The following is a 15,918-nucleotide window of genomic DNA, read 5'->3' as shown; positions in this document are numbered from 1 at the left end:
GCTTTTCTCTGTAGTAGGAGCTTTGAAACCGGCACTTCCGCATTCCTGCAGCCGGTCACAACAATGGAGAGGATTGGCCACTTGACAAGGTGATTAGTACAAGCGTTTACACTCACACCCATGAGTCATAGCCAGCTGTTATTCCTCTCGGAGATGTGGAGTACCTGCAGTGGTGTACCCAGGGAGATACAGCACTGTAAGTGCCCTGCCAGTGTGGACGGGGAGTAAGTTACAGCGCTGGGGGAGGCTTTACAGCGCTGTAACTTGCAAGTGTAGCCAAGGCCTTAGAGACTAACAAATTTATTAGAGCATAAGCTTTCGTGGGCTACAGCCCACTTCTTCGGATGCATATAGAATGGAACATATCATAGAATGTTCCATTCTATATGCATCCGAAGAAGTGGGCTTTAGCCCACGAAAGTTTATGCTCTAATAAATTTGTTAGTCTCTAAGGTGCCACAAGTACTCCTGTTCTTTTTGCGGATACAGACTAACACGGCTGCTACTCTGAAACATGGTCAATATTCCTAACTTCAGATACAGAAATGATACAGGCATACAAATTGGACAATCACATTCAGTAAATTATAACTTTTTCCAATGATATCTTCTTACAAGACCCATCTTGCATAAAGTACATCTCAGTTATGTCATATTCATATCATAAGCATATTTCCATAAAGAATAATGAGTGAAATATCACAGTGGTAGTATTATTACTTCTTTGAGAGGAAAGAAAAGGAGTGATGCGATTGGATACTGGGTCAAAAAGAAATTCACTGTCATTTATGAGAGGCTGATGACTGGCATCATTCCTTTTCTTGTATATAACTAACAGTTGCTAAAAAAAGGTGGGATTTGCAAAAGCGCTCAGCATTGACTTAACTCTGCTCGCATTAAAGCCAGAGAGTTTTGCTGTTGACTCCAATGAGAACAAAGTTAGGCCAATGCTGAATGCTTCTGAAAATGCCAAGAGTAAGCTGGATTCTGTCCCTGTTCACGCATCACTTACAGAGCTCTGAACGCATTTCTAAAATAAGACCATATTCTTCCCTAACTTGCACCTCTGCTACTCCATTGAACACCTGACTTGTAACTTAACTGCATATTTAACGCACTTCTGATTGGTTAGCGTAACGGCTGATGATGCACAAGAAGGAAAGAGCTCATCTTAACTTTCAAATCTCAGAATGAGTTTACTAAGCGGAGAGTTAGAAAAAAAATATCTGTTTATAAACTGTGTAAATTTGGTCTGTAACAAACATGAACCCTACAATGCCATTTTTACAGAGTCAGTTGTCAGGCTACAACCATACATTGGTGGACAAAAGAAATATGTGAATACAATAAGACTATCCGAGACTTAACGCCATGCAGACCTTCTTGAAGAAAATGCCAGCAGTGTCTATTTGGATAATACCTAAATTGACCATATTGAAGAATACTGTGCCACACAGTTGCTAATGGAAGTGTTGCACTTAATTTTGTATTAATACAGGCGAGTCTCCTCTTACGCAGGGGTTCCGTTCCGCGGTTAGCGCGTAAAGCGAAAACCGCGTATAGTCAAAATTACATTGAGTTGAATGGCGGGCGGAATCGCCCGCACTACAGGTACAGTATTAAAATTGTTATTTTTCTCTCTTTTTTTGTTTTTGTTTTTGCCGACTGCGTAAAGCTGAAATCGCGCATGTTAAATATGCGTAAGATGCGACAGACCTATATACTATTCATAGATTAGGCTATTTTTAATTATATGCCATATATGAGCAATTCTTGTTCAAGCCTGGCAATGAATCGGGTCTCTTTTCTGGAGACAGAACAGGTTGTTCCTGTCTGTTTGCTTTTCTTGTTGCCATCAGCAGGCCTGCAGAGCTTGCCCTGCCTTTCGTTTATCTGGTGATTTAAATGACAGATGCAAAAGAGACGAAATAGACTTCCCAAATTATCTAATGACATGAGAGAAGAGGGTGACCTTTAAACAACATTTGTTTCCCCCTGGTTGTTGAAAATTTTCCCAGGGGCAACCTCCTTCTACAAATGCTAAAAAACCTTCTGGGATGCCTCCCGAACACATACTAGAATGATGCTGCTGCTGCTTCTAAGCAGTCTCCGAAAGATATTCCATAAAACTTAGCTTTTTTATCTTTTCAATCTGATGCTACTGTTCATGCATCTTGCATCATACTTTTTGCTACAGACTGTTTGACAAGGTGCAAACACCCTTTGTATAAATATGGAGAAAAAATGTATAGCAACCGTGTTGTGAAACTTAATATACAGTCTGAGTAAGTCTCTAATTAGGTGTCAGCTCTGGGGTTTTAAATGAAACCTGAGTGCAGCCTCTTCTTAGAAGGCAGTAAGTATAAAGATATTTTCCTGCAAATTATATAGTTTTAAGAAACACTGGTGTATGCCCCTGTGCTCCCTTGGATTCTAAACAGCAACCAACAGGAGTGGGTGAGGAGATTACGAAAACTACAGCTGTCAATGGGAGGTGAGGGTGTTCAGCACCTTTGAAAATCAACCTCTAAATGATTTGCTGGCAACTGATTAGGTGCAATAATTGCATTACAATGCTAGAGAATTGTTTTCTTCTAACAAGAAGGTAATTGAGGTGACTGACTATGGGCTCTTTGAAGTCTTATGCTTAGATTACAATAAGTAAGATTCTGATTAATTTAGCAGCAGGGCGTCAAAGGCTTTTAACAACTTAACATGAGGCCCTGGTAGAATGATAAGGAGATAAACAGCCTCTGAATCTCATATTAACAATTTGGCCATGCTATCCTTTAGGCTTATGTTGGATCATTGTCAGCACGGTTGTTCGATAGGCAATATAATGGCGATATCAATTTGTCTTTAAAATGGACACTGTTACATTACTGAATTCAGAACCATGGTAGGCAGATTAGCGTTCTAGTATCTGGTCTAACCCCCCCTTATGAGAAGCTGATGGTGCAAACTTGAGTGCTGATGTAGTCTCTTTTTATGGCTACAGGAGAAAAGGTACAAGTGGTTAGATTGTGAATGTAAGGTCACTAGCTACCTTCATACAACAGGGAGGACTTTTGCCAAATATCGTAAAAATTTATGAACCATAAAATGCATGCAAGGAGTCCATAATCACCCCGCCTTTTCTTCCGTGCCTTCTTGTTGCAGCATTAGCAATTCTGAGCGAGTCTCACAGCAGGGCTTAGCACAAATTAATTAGCTAAATTACTATCTAATGGCAGTAACATTTGATACTGCTAAATATTTCAGTGCAAATATGGCAGCCAGGTTAACATATTTAAATACGATTGGCTCCTGTTTTCAAGCTGAACATCTCACTCCGGCCAGGGTAGCCGACAAAGCTCAGTGTGTTTAATTAGTTCTGCCATTAGCCATGTTCTAATCTGCCATTAGTGATGCTCTGCTCTGATGAAGTGGACCATGATCCTCCGAGTCCTCTCTCAGCAAAGCCCATCACACTCTAAAGATGATGAAATGGAATGTAAAGAAAAGTCCTATGCTGTGCACAGAATTAAATCCCATTAATAACAAGGGACCTAATTACTATTTCAGATTCATCAGCAGAACATTACGGTGACAGGTTCCTGGCTGGGAAGGTGTTGGGGGTAATCTCTAACATACATGCTGCAAATTAGTCATGCATTTGTGTCTAGGCCATATACAATCTGAGAATGGAAGACACTGGTTATTTTTAGCATGCCCTTCCTGAGACAGGGAATAGAATTTGCTTGGCTTTGTTTTTTTTTTGTTTTTTTTCTGTTGAGAAGAAACCCTTCTGGCTTTGTTGTAAGTGTGGTTTGTAATCATTGTACACATCCCAGATGGTTTATGAAAACTCTTTGAAATGCCATCTGCCAGGCGTGTGTCCAGCCGGCAAGCCTGTCATTCTGCTACAAGAAAGGAGGAGGCGGGGTTTCCCTTCCCTCTTTCTTTCTGAATCGCAGTCGGTAACACTTGCTCAGATTCAAGGCAGGATGGATAGCAGCACAAACATCTGAGAACAATCTTTGTGCTAGACAATAACATGGATAGTTGTTGTTGTTTTTTTTAAACCTTCCCCCAAATAGGGCACCCTAACGTGTGTTGTTTTATTTCCTTACATTCGTTATTGGAGACTGATGCGAGGTGACAAATGTTATCTAGCTGATGTAATGTTTTTCTTTTTACGCTACGGCTCAGCATTTCTAATGCATTCAATGTGTGTCACAGACAGTCCTGCTGATAACAAGCCCATCTGCGATTTTTTTTTTTTTTTACTTGAACATTTTCAGGAAATTAAGAACGCTGAAATGAAACACATAAATCCATCCAAATGGCTCAGAGGAATTATGGCAAAGATATCATTGTCATGTAAAAAAGCCAGCCAGTACAGTCATGTAAAAAGCTGCAGTTTTGCCATCATAAAAAACAGAAGAAGGAAAAAAAATGGTTAATAAATAATCTCAGGAGGAAGGTAGGAATAAAGAAATTATGGGGAGGTTTGAAATGAATCCCGAAGTTCCCTGATCTTCATTTTATTAAATAATTTATTCCCCTTCTTATCTGTGTGTTTGTGTGTAATACGCAAGTTACATGATAAATCATTTACTATACATTGTATTCATGAGTGTCCGATGGTCCCGGGTGACATTTGACGGTTACACTGGATGAGGAAAGACAGAAGGTCTAACTCTCCGTTACATTTTAGCCCTTTTACACTGCTCCAGCAAAGTAAAGTAAAAGGTGACGGAAACAGGTCATTAGAAATACCCAGTGTGTAAGTTGGTTTCCAGGGCAGTGTAGTTCTGTGCCTTCCCTCTCCCCTACTGTCCATCATAGCCCCTATTTTAGGTGTGCCGGGGGAAAACAGGGTATGGCTGGCGCATGCTGTGCGCTGGCTGCTATTAGTGGGCAGATGGTTCGTGAGGAGGGGGTCATTGCAGCTAGAGCATCAGCAAGAGTGGCCTGGATAGCCCAAGAATACGAGGAGTGCAAAGGTGATGTAAAGTCACCATTGCTTCGCATCCTCTTCCCCCCCCCCCCCCCCCCCCCCGGCGCCGATTTCTCAGGAGTGACCTCGTGGACCATATTTCAAATGGATGGCGTAGAAACCTACTTTCCCCTTTCCTGGCACTTGAAAACCTCTGCCAAGTTGTCAGTGGGACAGGAACGTTATGCCCGAACATCTTCTGTGAGCTTCACTCTCCCCTGTAAATTCCCAAGAGCCCCCACTTCTTTCTACGTGCAGTCATGGAGTTCAGCCTTTTTGTGGAGGGCTGAGGCAGATGCCTGTGCTGAGGAGGTTCTGCCGGCGGGAAGGAAGAGTGCTCCGATAATGAGCAGTCAGGCTTAGGCCTGGTCTATACTGGGGGAGGTATCAATCTAAGGCTTGGTCTACACTTACCCCCCAAGTCGAAGTAAGGTACGCAAATTCAGCTACGTGAATAACGTAGCTGACTTCGACATACCTTACTTCGAACTTACCGCGGTTCAGACGCGGTCCACACGCGGCAGGCAGGCTCCCCGTCGACTCCGCAGTACTCCTCTCGTTGAGCTGGAGTACCGCAGTCGACGGCGATCACTTCCTGGTTCGATTTATCGCGTCCAGACCAGATGCGATAAATCGAACTCGGAACTTCGATCCCCAGCCGCCGAACTAGCGCGGCAGTGTAGACCAGCCCTAAGATACGCAACTTCAGCTACGAGAATAGCGTAGCTGAAGTCGACGTATCTTAGATCGATTTAGAATTACTTACTTCGCGTCCTCGCAGTGCGGGATCGACGGCTGCGGCTCCCCCATCGACTTTGCTTCCACCACTTGCCGAGCTGGAGTTCAGCAGTCGACGGGAGAGCGATCAGGGATCGATTTATTGCGTCTAGACTACATGCGATAAATCGATCCCCAGTAGATCGATCGCTACCCGCCGATCCGGCAGGTAGTGTAGACGTACCTTTAGTACTATAGCTTTCTGCTGCTTTCTGGTTATTCCTGAACTAGCAGATTGATTGTGGACAAAAGTGCCCACTCCACTCCAAGCATCTTACGCTACACTTTCTTCTGAGGTTGAATGTGTGTTAATATCTGTGAATGTGTCGTCATACTTATCGTTAGACTGACAGAATTCGCACATCCTGTGGCCTCAGGAGTCACTTAAAGAAAATAAATTCTATTGAACATAAAACCGATCAGTATCAATTAAATGAACTGTACCCTATGATCTAAAGCACAGTGGAATATGCCACCGCAACGAAAAGTTGTGAAAAGACTCCTCTTCCATCACACTCGCTGAACTTAAGCTGATGGGGAGAACGGAATTTCAGGATAGATGATGCACCAGTGAGGGAAGCCTGTTCCCAGACTTCTCATATTCATACCAAAGGGCTATGTCCCAGTTGCTCTCAGTCTCTGGGATGCTGCATTGGGAAACAGGCAGCCTCAGAAATAGTAGCCAGACCCCAAACCATGCAGATTTTTATTGTAGATTGAAGTCAATAGCTTGAATTGCATCCAGCAGCAAACTGGGAGCTGGAGTAGTCTCTGGGGGACCAGGAGGTGACAGTTGTGAAGTCATAGGCCACCCTGTTCTACGCTAGCTGAAGCTTCTAAGATGCTGGTCACAGATAACTCCTTGAAGACCTTACTACAATAATCTAATCTGGAGGTCACATCAACATGAATGTGAGGAGGTCGAGTTCAGTGAGGAAGGGTTATATTATTCCATATCTAATATAAGTGATAAGGGCTGCTCTGGCCAGCAGCATTATCTGAGACTCCAGGAGCAGCCAGGAATCCAAGAGAATTACGAGGTTACGAGGAGGGCAGGTAGAAAAACAGGAAAAATTTGTCTCCATTTTCCATTGAAATATTTCCAGGTTCAGGGTGGATTTTGTGTGTGTGTGTGTGTGTGTGTTTTGCCAACTCCCACTATGAGCCTCAGTGGCAAATTCTGGACATGCTCCTTGACAGAGAAAGCAATACCGCCCCGTCAACTACCGTCACTGCCATTTTGTGTGGATTGAACTTTAGCCAACTCATTCAGTCATGGACAGGCACACAAATGGTTGGGTGTCGTAATCCTGTTTCTGTTTCAATATATTCATGCTCATGTTATACATAGCCTTTGCGAAACAGAGATGGTACAGCAGGGGCAAGGAGCTGTTTACCCGGAGAACCTTAACACACTCATGTATTTTCAAACATTTTTTGAATGTTTAAACTTGTAATCTTACCGTTACCGGAACAAATTGTGGATACAATATAAAAAAAATCATTCTAGTTTTTAGAGATGATATAAGTTTAAAATAATTCTCTGTACTTAAAATGAGGGATACTCAGTAATACTTCTTGAACTGGAATGAAGTTTTTAGGTGAACCTACTGTACCAGCATGTACATGGGTTACCTAGGGAGATGGTGGAATCTCCTTCCTTAGAGGTTTTTAAGGTCAGGCTTGACAAAGCCCTGGCTGGGATGATTTAGTTGGGGTTGGCCCTGCTTTGAGCAGGGGGTTGGACTAGATGACCTTCTGAGGTCCCTTCCAACCCTGATATTCTATGATTCTACCAGGTGTGTGTGTGTGTCTGTGTGAGAGAAAGTGAGTTTTAACATTTTTGTATAACAACTGTGCCCCACAACACTTTCTAGTGCTAAGTAAAAAGTAATAGCAAAAGTAGGGAGAAATTAACAGGTACGTGCAAGGGAGAAAAGATATCTTGAACTGAGATGTGAGAGGAGAGTGTTGCTGCATTGGAGACATACAAATAGAAGCTGCAAAGAAGCCTCCTTATCTAGAAACATACACAGGAGAGTCAGTAAAATAAAATCCCAAACTAGCCGCAGGCATAATTGTTGGTGTGTTCCCAACACCAAATTCTGGCAGATGTCTTTTCTGCATACGCCACAAGAGATCGTTTGGCACAGCCCAGCGAATACAGGAGGGTAAAACAATTGGTAATACATGTCTGCGAAGGACAGAATTACTGCACCTATTCGGTATTTGTGTTGGGCTGTAAATTCTAGAATTTGTGCTGACTCTCAAGGTTTCTTTCCACATAGCTCACATGGGAGAATTAATTTCCTGATACTGTTATTTCCATGGAAGATGTTTCAATGTCCCATTTAATTCCTGATAATATTGATGTTGCACTAACTTGTAGTTTTCTCCATTTAGGCACAACCCGTCCTCCGCGAGAAGGAGAAGTGCCTGGTGTGGACTATAACTTTCTGACTGTGCAGGAGTTTCTGGACCTTGAGCAGAGTGGAACTCTTCTTGAAGTGGGAACATATGAAGGTATGGCATAGCGGGAAACTGATTCAGTAACATAAGCTGAAGGAGACACTTATATAGTCACTATAAAGGTGTGTAGGCCAGTGACTTTATCTACTTCTTAGGTTTTGTCTTCACTAAGGAAAAGATGGTCTGTTCTTAACTCTAGTTAGCTAACTCAAGATAAAATCCCAGTGAAGGCAAGACAGTACACAGTTTTCACACAAATTAGCTGGTCAAGTTAGGCTATGGGGGAAGCCTAGTTTTTAACTTGAGCTGATAAATTGTGTGAAAACTACAAACTATGCTAGGATTTTGTCTCCAGTTGGTTAACTTGCGTTTACACACCTTTTATCCTAGTGAAGACACAGTCCATTTTCTTTGCATTAGTGACCAACCCTAATACACTTACTTTGAAATGTAGAGAATTCCCATATCACTGTGGTGTTAAGTTTTTCTTCCTGCTGGTAGTCCAGTTACCTATCATACAAAATTACATCGGTAGCCATCCTCTTGTAGCATTTGAAGTGCTTGCCGAGCCACCCAATAGCATTTTCATCAGCACAATGAAGGGCCCTAAGGCCACCATAAAATCTAGTCACTTGACACTGGTCAACAACATGCACCATTGACGGACGAAGGTCAGAGTGACAAAGTGGGTCGTTGTGCAGATCCCATATGTAGAGGTTGGCTGCACATCTTCCTTGGCCAGTTTGGAATCTGTTCAGCAGAGTCCAACAGTGACTTGATAGGTCAAATCCCGGCAGTCAAACTGTTAGATCAGCGACAAGGAAACCATTCCAGATGTTTTTAGCTGACCACTCATCGCGCCATAGGGTTGCTGCTGACAGATTTCAATCTGGCAGTTGAGACCACACTGGACACTTGGACGTAAGTTGTGCTCTGGGGTGACTGAAAATGTCTGTGAACAGTGGGAGACCTGAACTGGCACATAGCTTTTCCATCAGTCTGGCTGTAGACTCTTTGCAATGAATGTGTGTGTGGGGGGGGGGGGGGGGGGGAGAGATGGCACCGGGTTGCTCAGAACTGGTAGCCATGGGATAGGAGTGGGGCGCTGGGTGCCTGTGATGATACTCATGGTTGAGTTCAGTTTGATGTCAACCAATTTAGCATGAGGCGATTGACACCACACACGGGCACAGTATTTCTCTGAGGATTAGCACAGTGCCAGAGTTAGGGTACGAAGTGTCTGTGCCTACGCCCCATGTTGAGCTGGCTAATTTGACGATTAGATTATTCCTGGTCCTGACTTTGGCAGCAGTCTTTTCTAGATGGTTGTGGAAAGTCAAAAAGAGGTCCAGTGTGACCCCAAGATAGACCGGTTTTGTCTCGTGTTTATCATTTTCCTTTTGAGGAAGACCCTTGCACTTTGGAGTTGGAAGACGCTTGAAACTGTCTTAGTCACACTTTGTTGGAGGCACAAACTGCTACAGTAGTCTGCCATCTTGGCCAGGTCGGTGTTCAAGATGTTCTCCAATTCGGTGAAAGAGCACAACGGGGCACTGCAGCAGATGTCATCTGCATAGGTAGACTTGCGTGACTGAGTCAGTGGCAGGTCATTTGTCTACAGATTGAACAGGGGGAGCGCAAGCATGGAGCTTTGGGGTAAGCCGTTGGGTTGAACGAATGCATGGAGAAGACACTCTCTGATATATACCCAAAAATGCCTATCACAAAGTAGAAGTTCACAAGTAGACATTCAACCCATGCTAAGAGAGCTCTTGATAATTTTACCAGAAGACCAGTGTGCCATACTGTATCGTAGGCCGCTGTCAGGTCTAAGAAAACAGCTCCTGTCTTCAGGTTTTGTTGAAACCTGTTTTCTATATATGTAACAAGGGCTAGGACTTGATCTCATGTGCTTTGACCCTTCCAGAAGCCAGCTTGGTTGACACTGAGAGCTGTCTCCACCTCTGAGATATACACTGAAGGATAAGCTGCTCCGGACTTTGAAGACAATAGATAGTAGAGAGATTGGTCGGTAGCTTGCCACATTGTGTGGGTCCTTTCCAGATTTTAAAAGGGGGATCACTTTTGACATCCTCCAGATCCTTGGCAGGTTACCCTCATTAACAACCCATATCAGGAATTTGGATAGCCATTGACAGGCATTGGTTCCAAGGTGTTTCAGGAACTCTGGTGGAAATATTGTTGTATCATGTCGCCATTCCGGGTTTTTTGATGCTAAGTACAGTGTCTAATTCAGTGCTTGTGAATGTTCCTATACACTGATTAAGTGGATTACGTCATCTAAATTGCTGCCGTTTCATTGTGACTCTGCTGTTTTAAGAGCTTATTCAGGGGAACTTTTGCAGTCTGAAGCAAGTGGCTAGCCACTTGGTTTGGGCTGACAGGAGGACAGGGCGGCACTGGTGGGGGTTGTGCTGAGCCAAGTTGACGCAGAAGTTTCCATGATTTCTGGCGGGAATGGGTGAAATTCATATTCCCTGTTGTTTCCTCCCATCTTGCTTGTCTCGTAGCATCTAAGGACTGTATTAAGTGGTCAGCAATAACTGGCTCTCCAGACTGTTCGTACCACTTCAATAGTTTTGAACATTTAGCATTTAAACAAGGAATTTAGACAGGGCGATAGCCTCATGGAATGGACACACATACAGCCTTGAAGGTGGCTCCACAGAAAAGGCTGTAGGCTTTGTTGATTGGGATGGAAAGCCAGAGGATGGTAACGATACTTCATTCTAGGGTTTCACTGAACTTCTCCCAGGTAGGTTTCCTGAAAGTTCGTCTTTTCTTGAAGCTTCTAACAATGGGCAGGTGAAGGCCGACATGGACGCATGATGGTCTATGTTGACTATGTGGAAAGTTGTCCAGGAGCACACCTGATGCTGGGTGGGGTGACTGTCTAGTGATGTCACCCAGCAGAGGTCAGGTGAGTAATCACGTGACCATCTAGCCGAGTGAAATGTACCCTGTTGTTTTGGGTCATGGATGAAAATAAGGTCATCGTTCGATGCGCACTCCACCAGTCATTTGCCGTCTGGTTCTGAGTAACCCCAGTCAGTATCGTGGCTGTTGAAATCGGTCACAGTGGTAGCCATGAGAACATGCTATCCCTGAAAATAAAACCATATGAGAAAATGAAATGCTAATGGAAGATGACCAGAAAAGTTTACACACCACTGGTTCATTTTTCTAGGGTCCTCTAGCCTCGTTCCTCCTTTCCGTTCATTTCTCTTCCTCCTGCTGTCTCACGTTTTCTCTTATCCTCCCACTTGTGCATCCTTCATCATCCAGCTCTTTGTTTCAGTCTCTGCTCCTGTCCATTTAAAGACTTGTTCCTTTTCAGGGTGGTTTTCTGGAATTGATTTTATTTCCCCTCCCCAAGGAGACCTCACCCTCTCTCCAGGTCCTTTGACCAGACAAAAATGCTGCTAAAGAGTGATTTGAGGAGCTCCCAGTCCCCTGGAGTTTGAGAGTATTATTTCCATTGGATTGGTCCACCCTGAGTTCTGCCCCAATCTGATATGTGCTATCATAAAGCCACTGATGCACCTTACCAAACCCTTGTTTCTCAGTTTCCTTCCCGTCTCTCTCTCCCATCAAGTTCTCCATCAGGAACATATCTGATCATGCTCCTAAGGCTGATTTTCTACAATGAGAAATGGTAGGGGAAGTTGTGTGATTCCCATGATTTTGTGCTGACTTTCACTCCCAGAGTCCTGGGAGTTAACTTTTAGGAGACGATAGCAGTTAGGGGGAAAGCCTTCCAGAGTCTACTTGTGTATTTGCTGTCTACAATATAAGCACGATTCAGTCAGAGAGAAATTCACAAATAAAAAACGATAGCCATTGTTTTGGCATTGTGACCTAAGAATTGTGTAAATAACTGCCGTTTTCCGGCCATAAGTTAGTGTTCTAAACACTGGGCCTGATTCTCATTTCCACTGCGGTGCCTTTACACCACTCTGGCCGCATAACAGGGCCTTGAAGGGGGCACGAGTTATATTTATACTTTCTTTAGTGCCCCTTTAGACTTATAGAGCTGTGTAAAGAGGCCTTGGTATAAATTAGATGCATGCCATTATTTGTAGAGCAGTGCTTCATCACCTTGCAATATTGATGAAGGTGATGCACCATCAAAGAAACAACAAGAGCAACAAGGAGATAAAACCACGCTCAAGCTACATTGCCATGTGCTGGGCGGATCAATACTGCCAAATGGATCCTGACATAAGTAGGGAAGTGGGTGAAGACATGCTTATTTTGCAGCCCTTAAGGAACTAATGCAAAATATGTGCAAAAGAAATCCGAAGTACAGCTAATTATCTGCTTAAAGTTGGCCCACAATGGTTTTTTGGTTTTTTTGCATCCTTTTTGCTTCTTTATGCTGTATAATGAAGTCCTGAATTTTTTCTAAACCCAATCTTTTTATACTCCTTTGTAGCGTCACCTTTAAACATTGCACTTGAATCCTCCCCTACAGCTGCACCGGGCGAAATGATTGCAATGTCAAATCTTTATGGGTTTAGCATTGCATGACGTTACTAATTTTATAGTTTGGCTTCGCTCTTCCGCTGCTATGAGTTGATTAGCATCGCTGCTAATGTTCCAATAGCAAAACTACCCCGAAGTGAGCTTTTTTTCTTTTCCTGTGTCTAACTATAAAACTCAATTAGTTTTCCTTGTCATGATGCTCAAAATAGATCAGCTGAACTGCTTCCCTATCACATCCCAGTCCTCTTTTGACCTTTCCACTTTGAAAGGGAAAATGAGTACCTGTCTCTAAGCTGGCTCTTGGGACAGTCTGGAAATTAGTTTTCAGTTAATGGTGTGTTCAGTTGGGGCAGTTTAAATATGGCCATTTCACAGTACACATGTTTAGATGTGAAACTGATTAAACATATATTATTTATATTTCAGATATTTTTTCCAGTTCAAAAGAATATTGCTGTTGATTTAATCATTTGCTAATGATACAGGGAAATTTAATATTGGTTGGTATAGTAGAGGCATGTAAAATGTTGGCATCTCATTTTCAGGAGTTTGAACAGCCTCGTCTCCCATTGATGTCAACTGGATTTTCTGGTGCTTGGCACATGTGAAAATCCATTGTACTCTCCAAAGGAAAATCCATGCGAATAAAGAAATAATTATGATAATAGAGATGTGTGAATCTTGATACATACAATTCCATTGTAATATGCAATAAATAACAGTCCAGGGAATGATTTTTCCGGCTTTGTGAGATTTGTTTACGGGTTTGTTGTTGTTATTGTTTGTTGTTAAACATACTTTACATTTGGTTTGACCAGTGTTGATCTTGATTATGATCCAGTCAGTGATGTAATTAAAAGTCAATGTTGTGATCATAACAGATTCTGTTAAAAGAAATAGAGAAGACAAAGTTAAACCCTTCAGATACCTGGGTTATTCGTCCAGCTTTTCATTCCAAGTCAACTTTATTCTTCCTTTACCTTTCCTCCTCTTTACCTACCCTAGTCCCGATTTGTATATATTATCAGTGTGGAGGTTAGAATTCTCCTGAAGCTGCCACTAATGTCGTACTGTAAACTGGGTTCATAGAACTCAGTAATTTCTGCTACTCCTGATGTAGCCATTTGACTCGATCAACTTCAGGTGAAATTGTAGTTTCTGCTCTACACCAGCCATACGAAAGAAGAAGGTAAGGTACAACTCAACAAAAGTGAAAGTCTCACAGACATCTACTGGAGACCAACATAACTATCACCTTCATAGAATCATAGAATATCAGGGTTGGAAGGGACCTCAGGAGGTCATCTAGTCCAACCCCCTGCTCAAAGCAGGACCAATTCCCAACTAAATCAACCTTGATGCTCTTCCATCTTCTTAGAATAATAGGAATGTATTGCTCTAGATGGTTTTCAGACAGGAAAAAGAGACTTGAGTTCCTGCCCTGGAGAGCTTATAATCTAATTAGACAACCTAAACATAATGGAAGGGGGAATGGTATGCAATGAAGAACCGCGTGATTGAAGTTCAATTGACATGTTAGCGCCATGATTTTGTTGGGTTTGATTAGCAAGCACTCCACGCTGGGCAGGTTTTACAGGACTTTTGGAAGAAGCACGCAAAGGTAGAAACATTCTAAATTAGTAAAAATGCTGTGCCTACTTGTGTTATGCATTTCCAGTTTATGTTTTGGTAGTTTCTCTGGTAGTCTAATCGAAGTACAGTCTAGGAAGTATAGAGAGTGTTTTGACATTAGAAGGTGAGTTTGCCTTTTGAGGGTTTATCAAGGCATCTAGTGATGCGTTTATTGCTGGATACCACTGCAAATCCCAATTTTACTTCTACATGCACATTACGCCTCTGCCCTGCTACATCTCAGAGGTCTTTATTTCAGAAATTGATGAGAAGCCATCGCCACCCTCCCTCCCCTTTGCTAAGGTAGCACTTGGAAAGTTGACAGTGAGGGCAAGGCCAAAAGAAGCAGGGAAGCCTTGTGAAAATCGACATCATTTTAAAAGCTCTCTTGCACTTAGCTTATTGAGGGAAAGGAGGATTATAAAACAGTCCACAGGAGTGATAAGAGGAAGGGTAACACACAGGATTTTGACTGCATCGTGGACACTGTGGATTCTGCTTTAGAAAGAGAAAAGAACTGAAGGCTGGGAGATTGGATTGGATGCAGCCTGTTATGAGAGTGCTCTGTCAGTCTATATGTAAATAGTCAATAGATAATTGTCAGTAGATAGCACTCAAGAATATGTAGCCTAGCTCTTGAGTTAGGACCCATATAGCTTGTGGTTGTGTACTGCAAATAGCTTCCTTTTTGAAGCAGAGTGCATATGGCAGTTCCTTCCAAATGGCTCAGGGGGGTGCTACCTTTTCCCCTGTGGGCGAGTGCTGCACCAGCCCATTTACATTCTGAATCTCCTCCAAAAGTGTTGCCAAACCAAAACGTTCCAAAATCATGAGATTTTAAGTAAGTGTTGGGTTCTTTTAATTTGCCTTCTTGTTTCGGAGGTTAACACAGACCAGGCTTTACTTTTCAAGCTTTTTCTCCTCGACATTATTTTTAATGACAGCTGAGATTCTCCAGTAATCGTCCGGCTTCAGGTGCTAGGCCCGTAAGTAAAACATCCAATACCATCAGATGCACTTTCAAATGGCGAGAATTGGTAGCACTGCTCTGACACTGGGAGATTCTATGGTGTGTGCATGCTGGGTGGAATGGTGATCCAATGTGATCAAATGTAATGCCATCACCCTATGGTGATACATTTAGCATGGTCCACCCCTCAGAAAGAAAAAGTCCATTTATAGTGACGTGGGCAAAAGTCCCCGGCCCCTCCCCCGCTGCCCCCCCTCCCCTGCAGCCACGCCGCTGCGTGGGCCACACTCTGGCCCGCCGCTCCTGCTGGGCTGCATGGGGGGGCGCAGCTGGCTCTGGCCGGGTGTCGCGGCTGCGAGCTCCTGCTGATGGTAAGGGGGCGGGGAGCGGGGGGGTTGGGTAAGGGAGCGGGGAGTCCTGGGGGGCAGTCAGGGAGGAAGGGGCGGTTGGATGGGGCAGAGGTTCTGGGGGGGCGGTCAGGGGATGGGGAACAGGGAGGGTTGGGAGTGGGAATCCTGGGGGGCCTGTCAGAGGGCGGGGATGTGGATAGGAGTCGGGAGGGCAGTCAGGGAGCGGGGGGGGG

General features: G+C 43.5%; 1 protein-coding gene across 11 annotated transcripts in view; it reads left to right on the top strand.

Moving 5' to 3' along the window:
* The window catches only part of MAGI1 (membrane associated guanylate kinase, WW and PDZ domain containing 1), a 169,348-nt gene that overhangs the window by 51,548 nt on the left and 101,882 nt on the right, over positions 1 to 15,918 (top strand). For all 11 annotated transcript variants that reach the window (XM_024199688.2, XM_024199707.2, XM_024199681.2 and 8 more), the window contains exon 2: positions 8,162 to 8,281. In XM_024199688.2, coding sequence (XP_024055456.1) covers positions 8,162 to 8,281 — 120 coding nt within the window. The remainder of the gene's footprint in view (positions 1 to 8,161; positions 8,282 to 15,918) is intronic.

This window comes from Terrapene carolina, unplaced genomic scaffold (assembly GCF_002925995.2).
Source record: "Terrapene carolina triunguis isolate 2854851 unplaced genomic scaffold, T_m_triunguis-2.0 Scaffold89, whole genome shotgun sequence".
Taxonomy (NCBI): domain Eukaryota; kingdom Metazoa; phylum Chordata; order Testudines; family Emydidae; genus Terrapene; species Terrapene triunguis.
The sequence above is the reverse complement of the archived record's forward strand: the minus strand, read 5'-3'. Positions and strand labels throughout refer to the sequence as shown.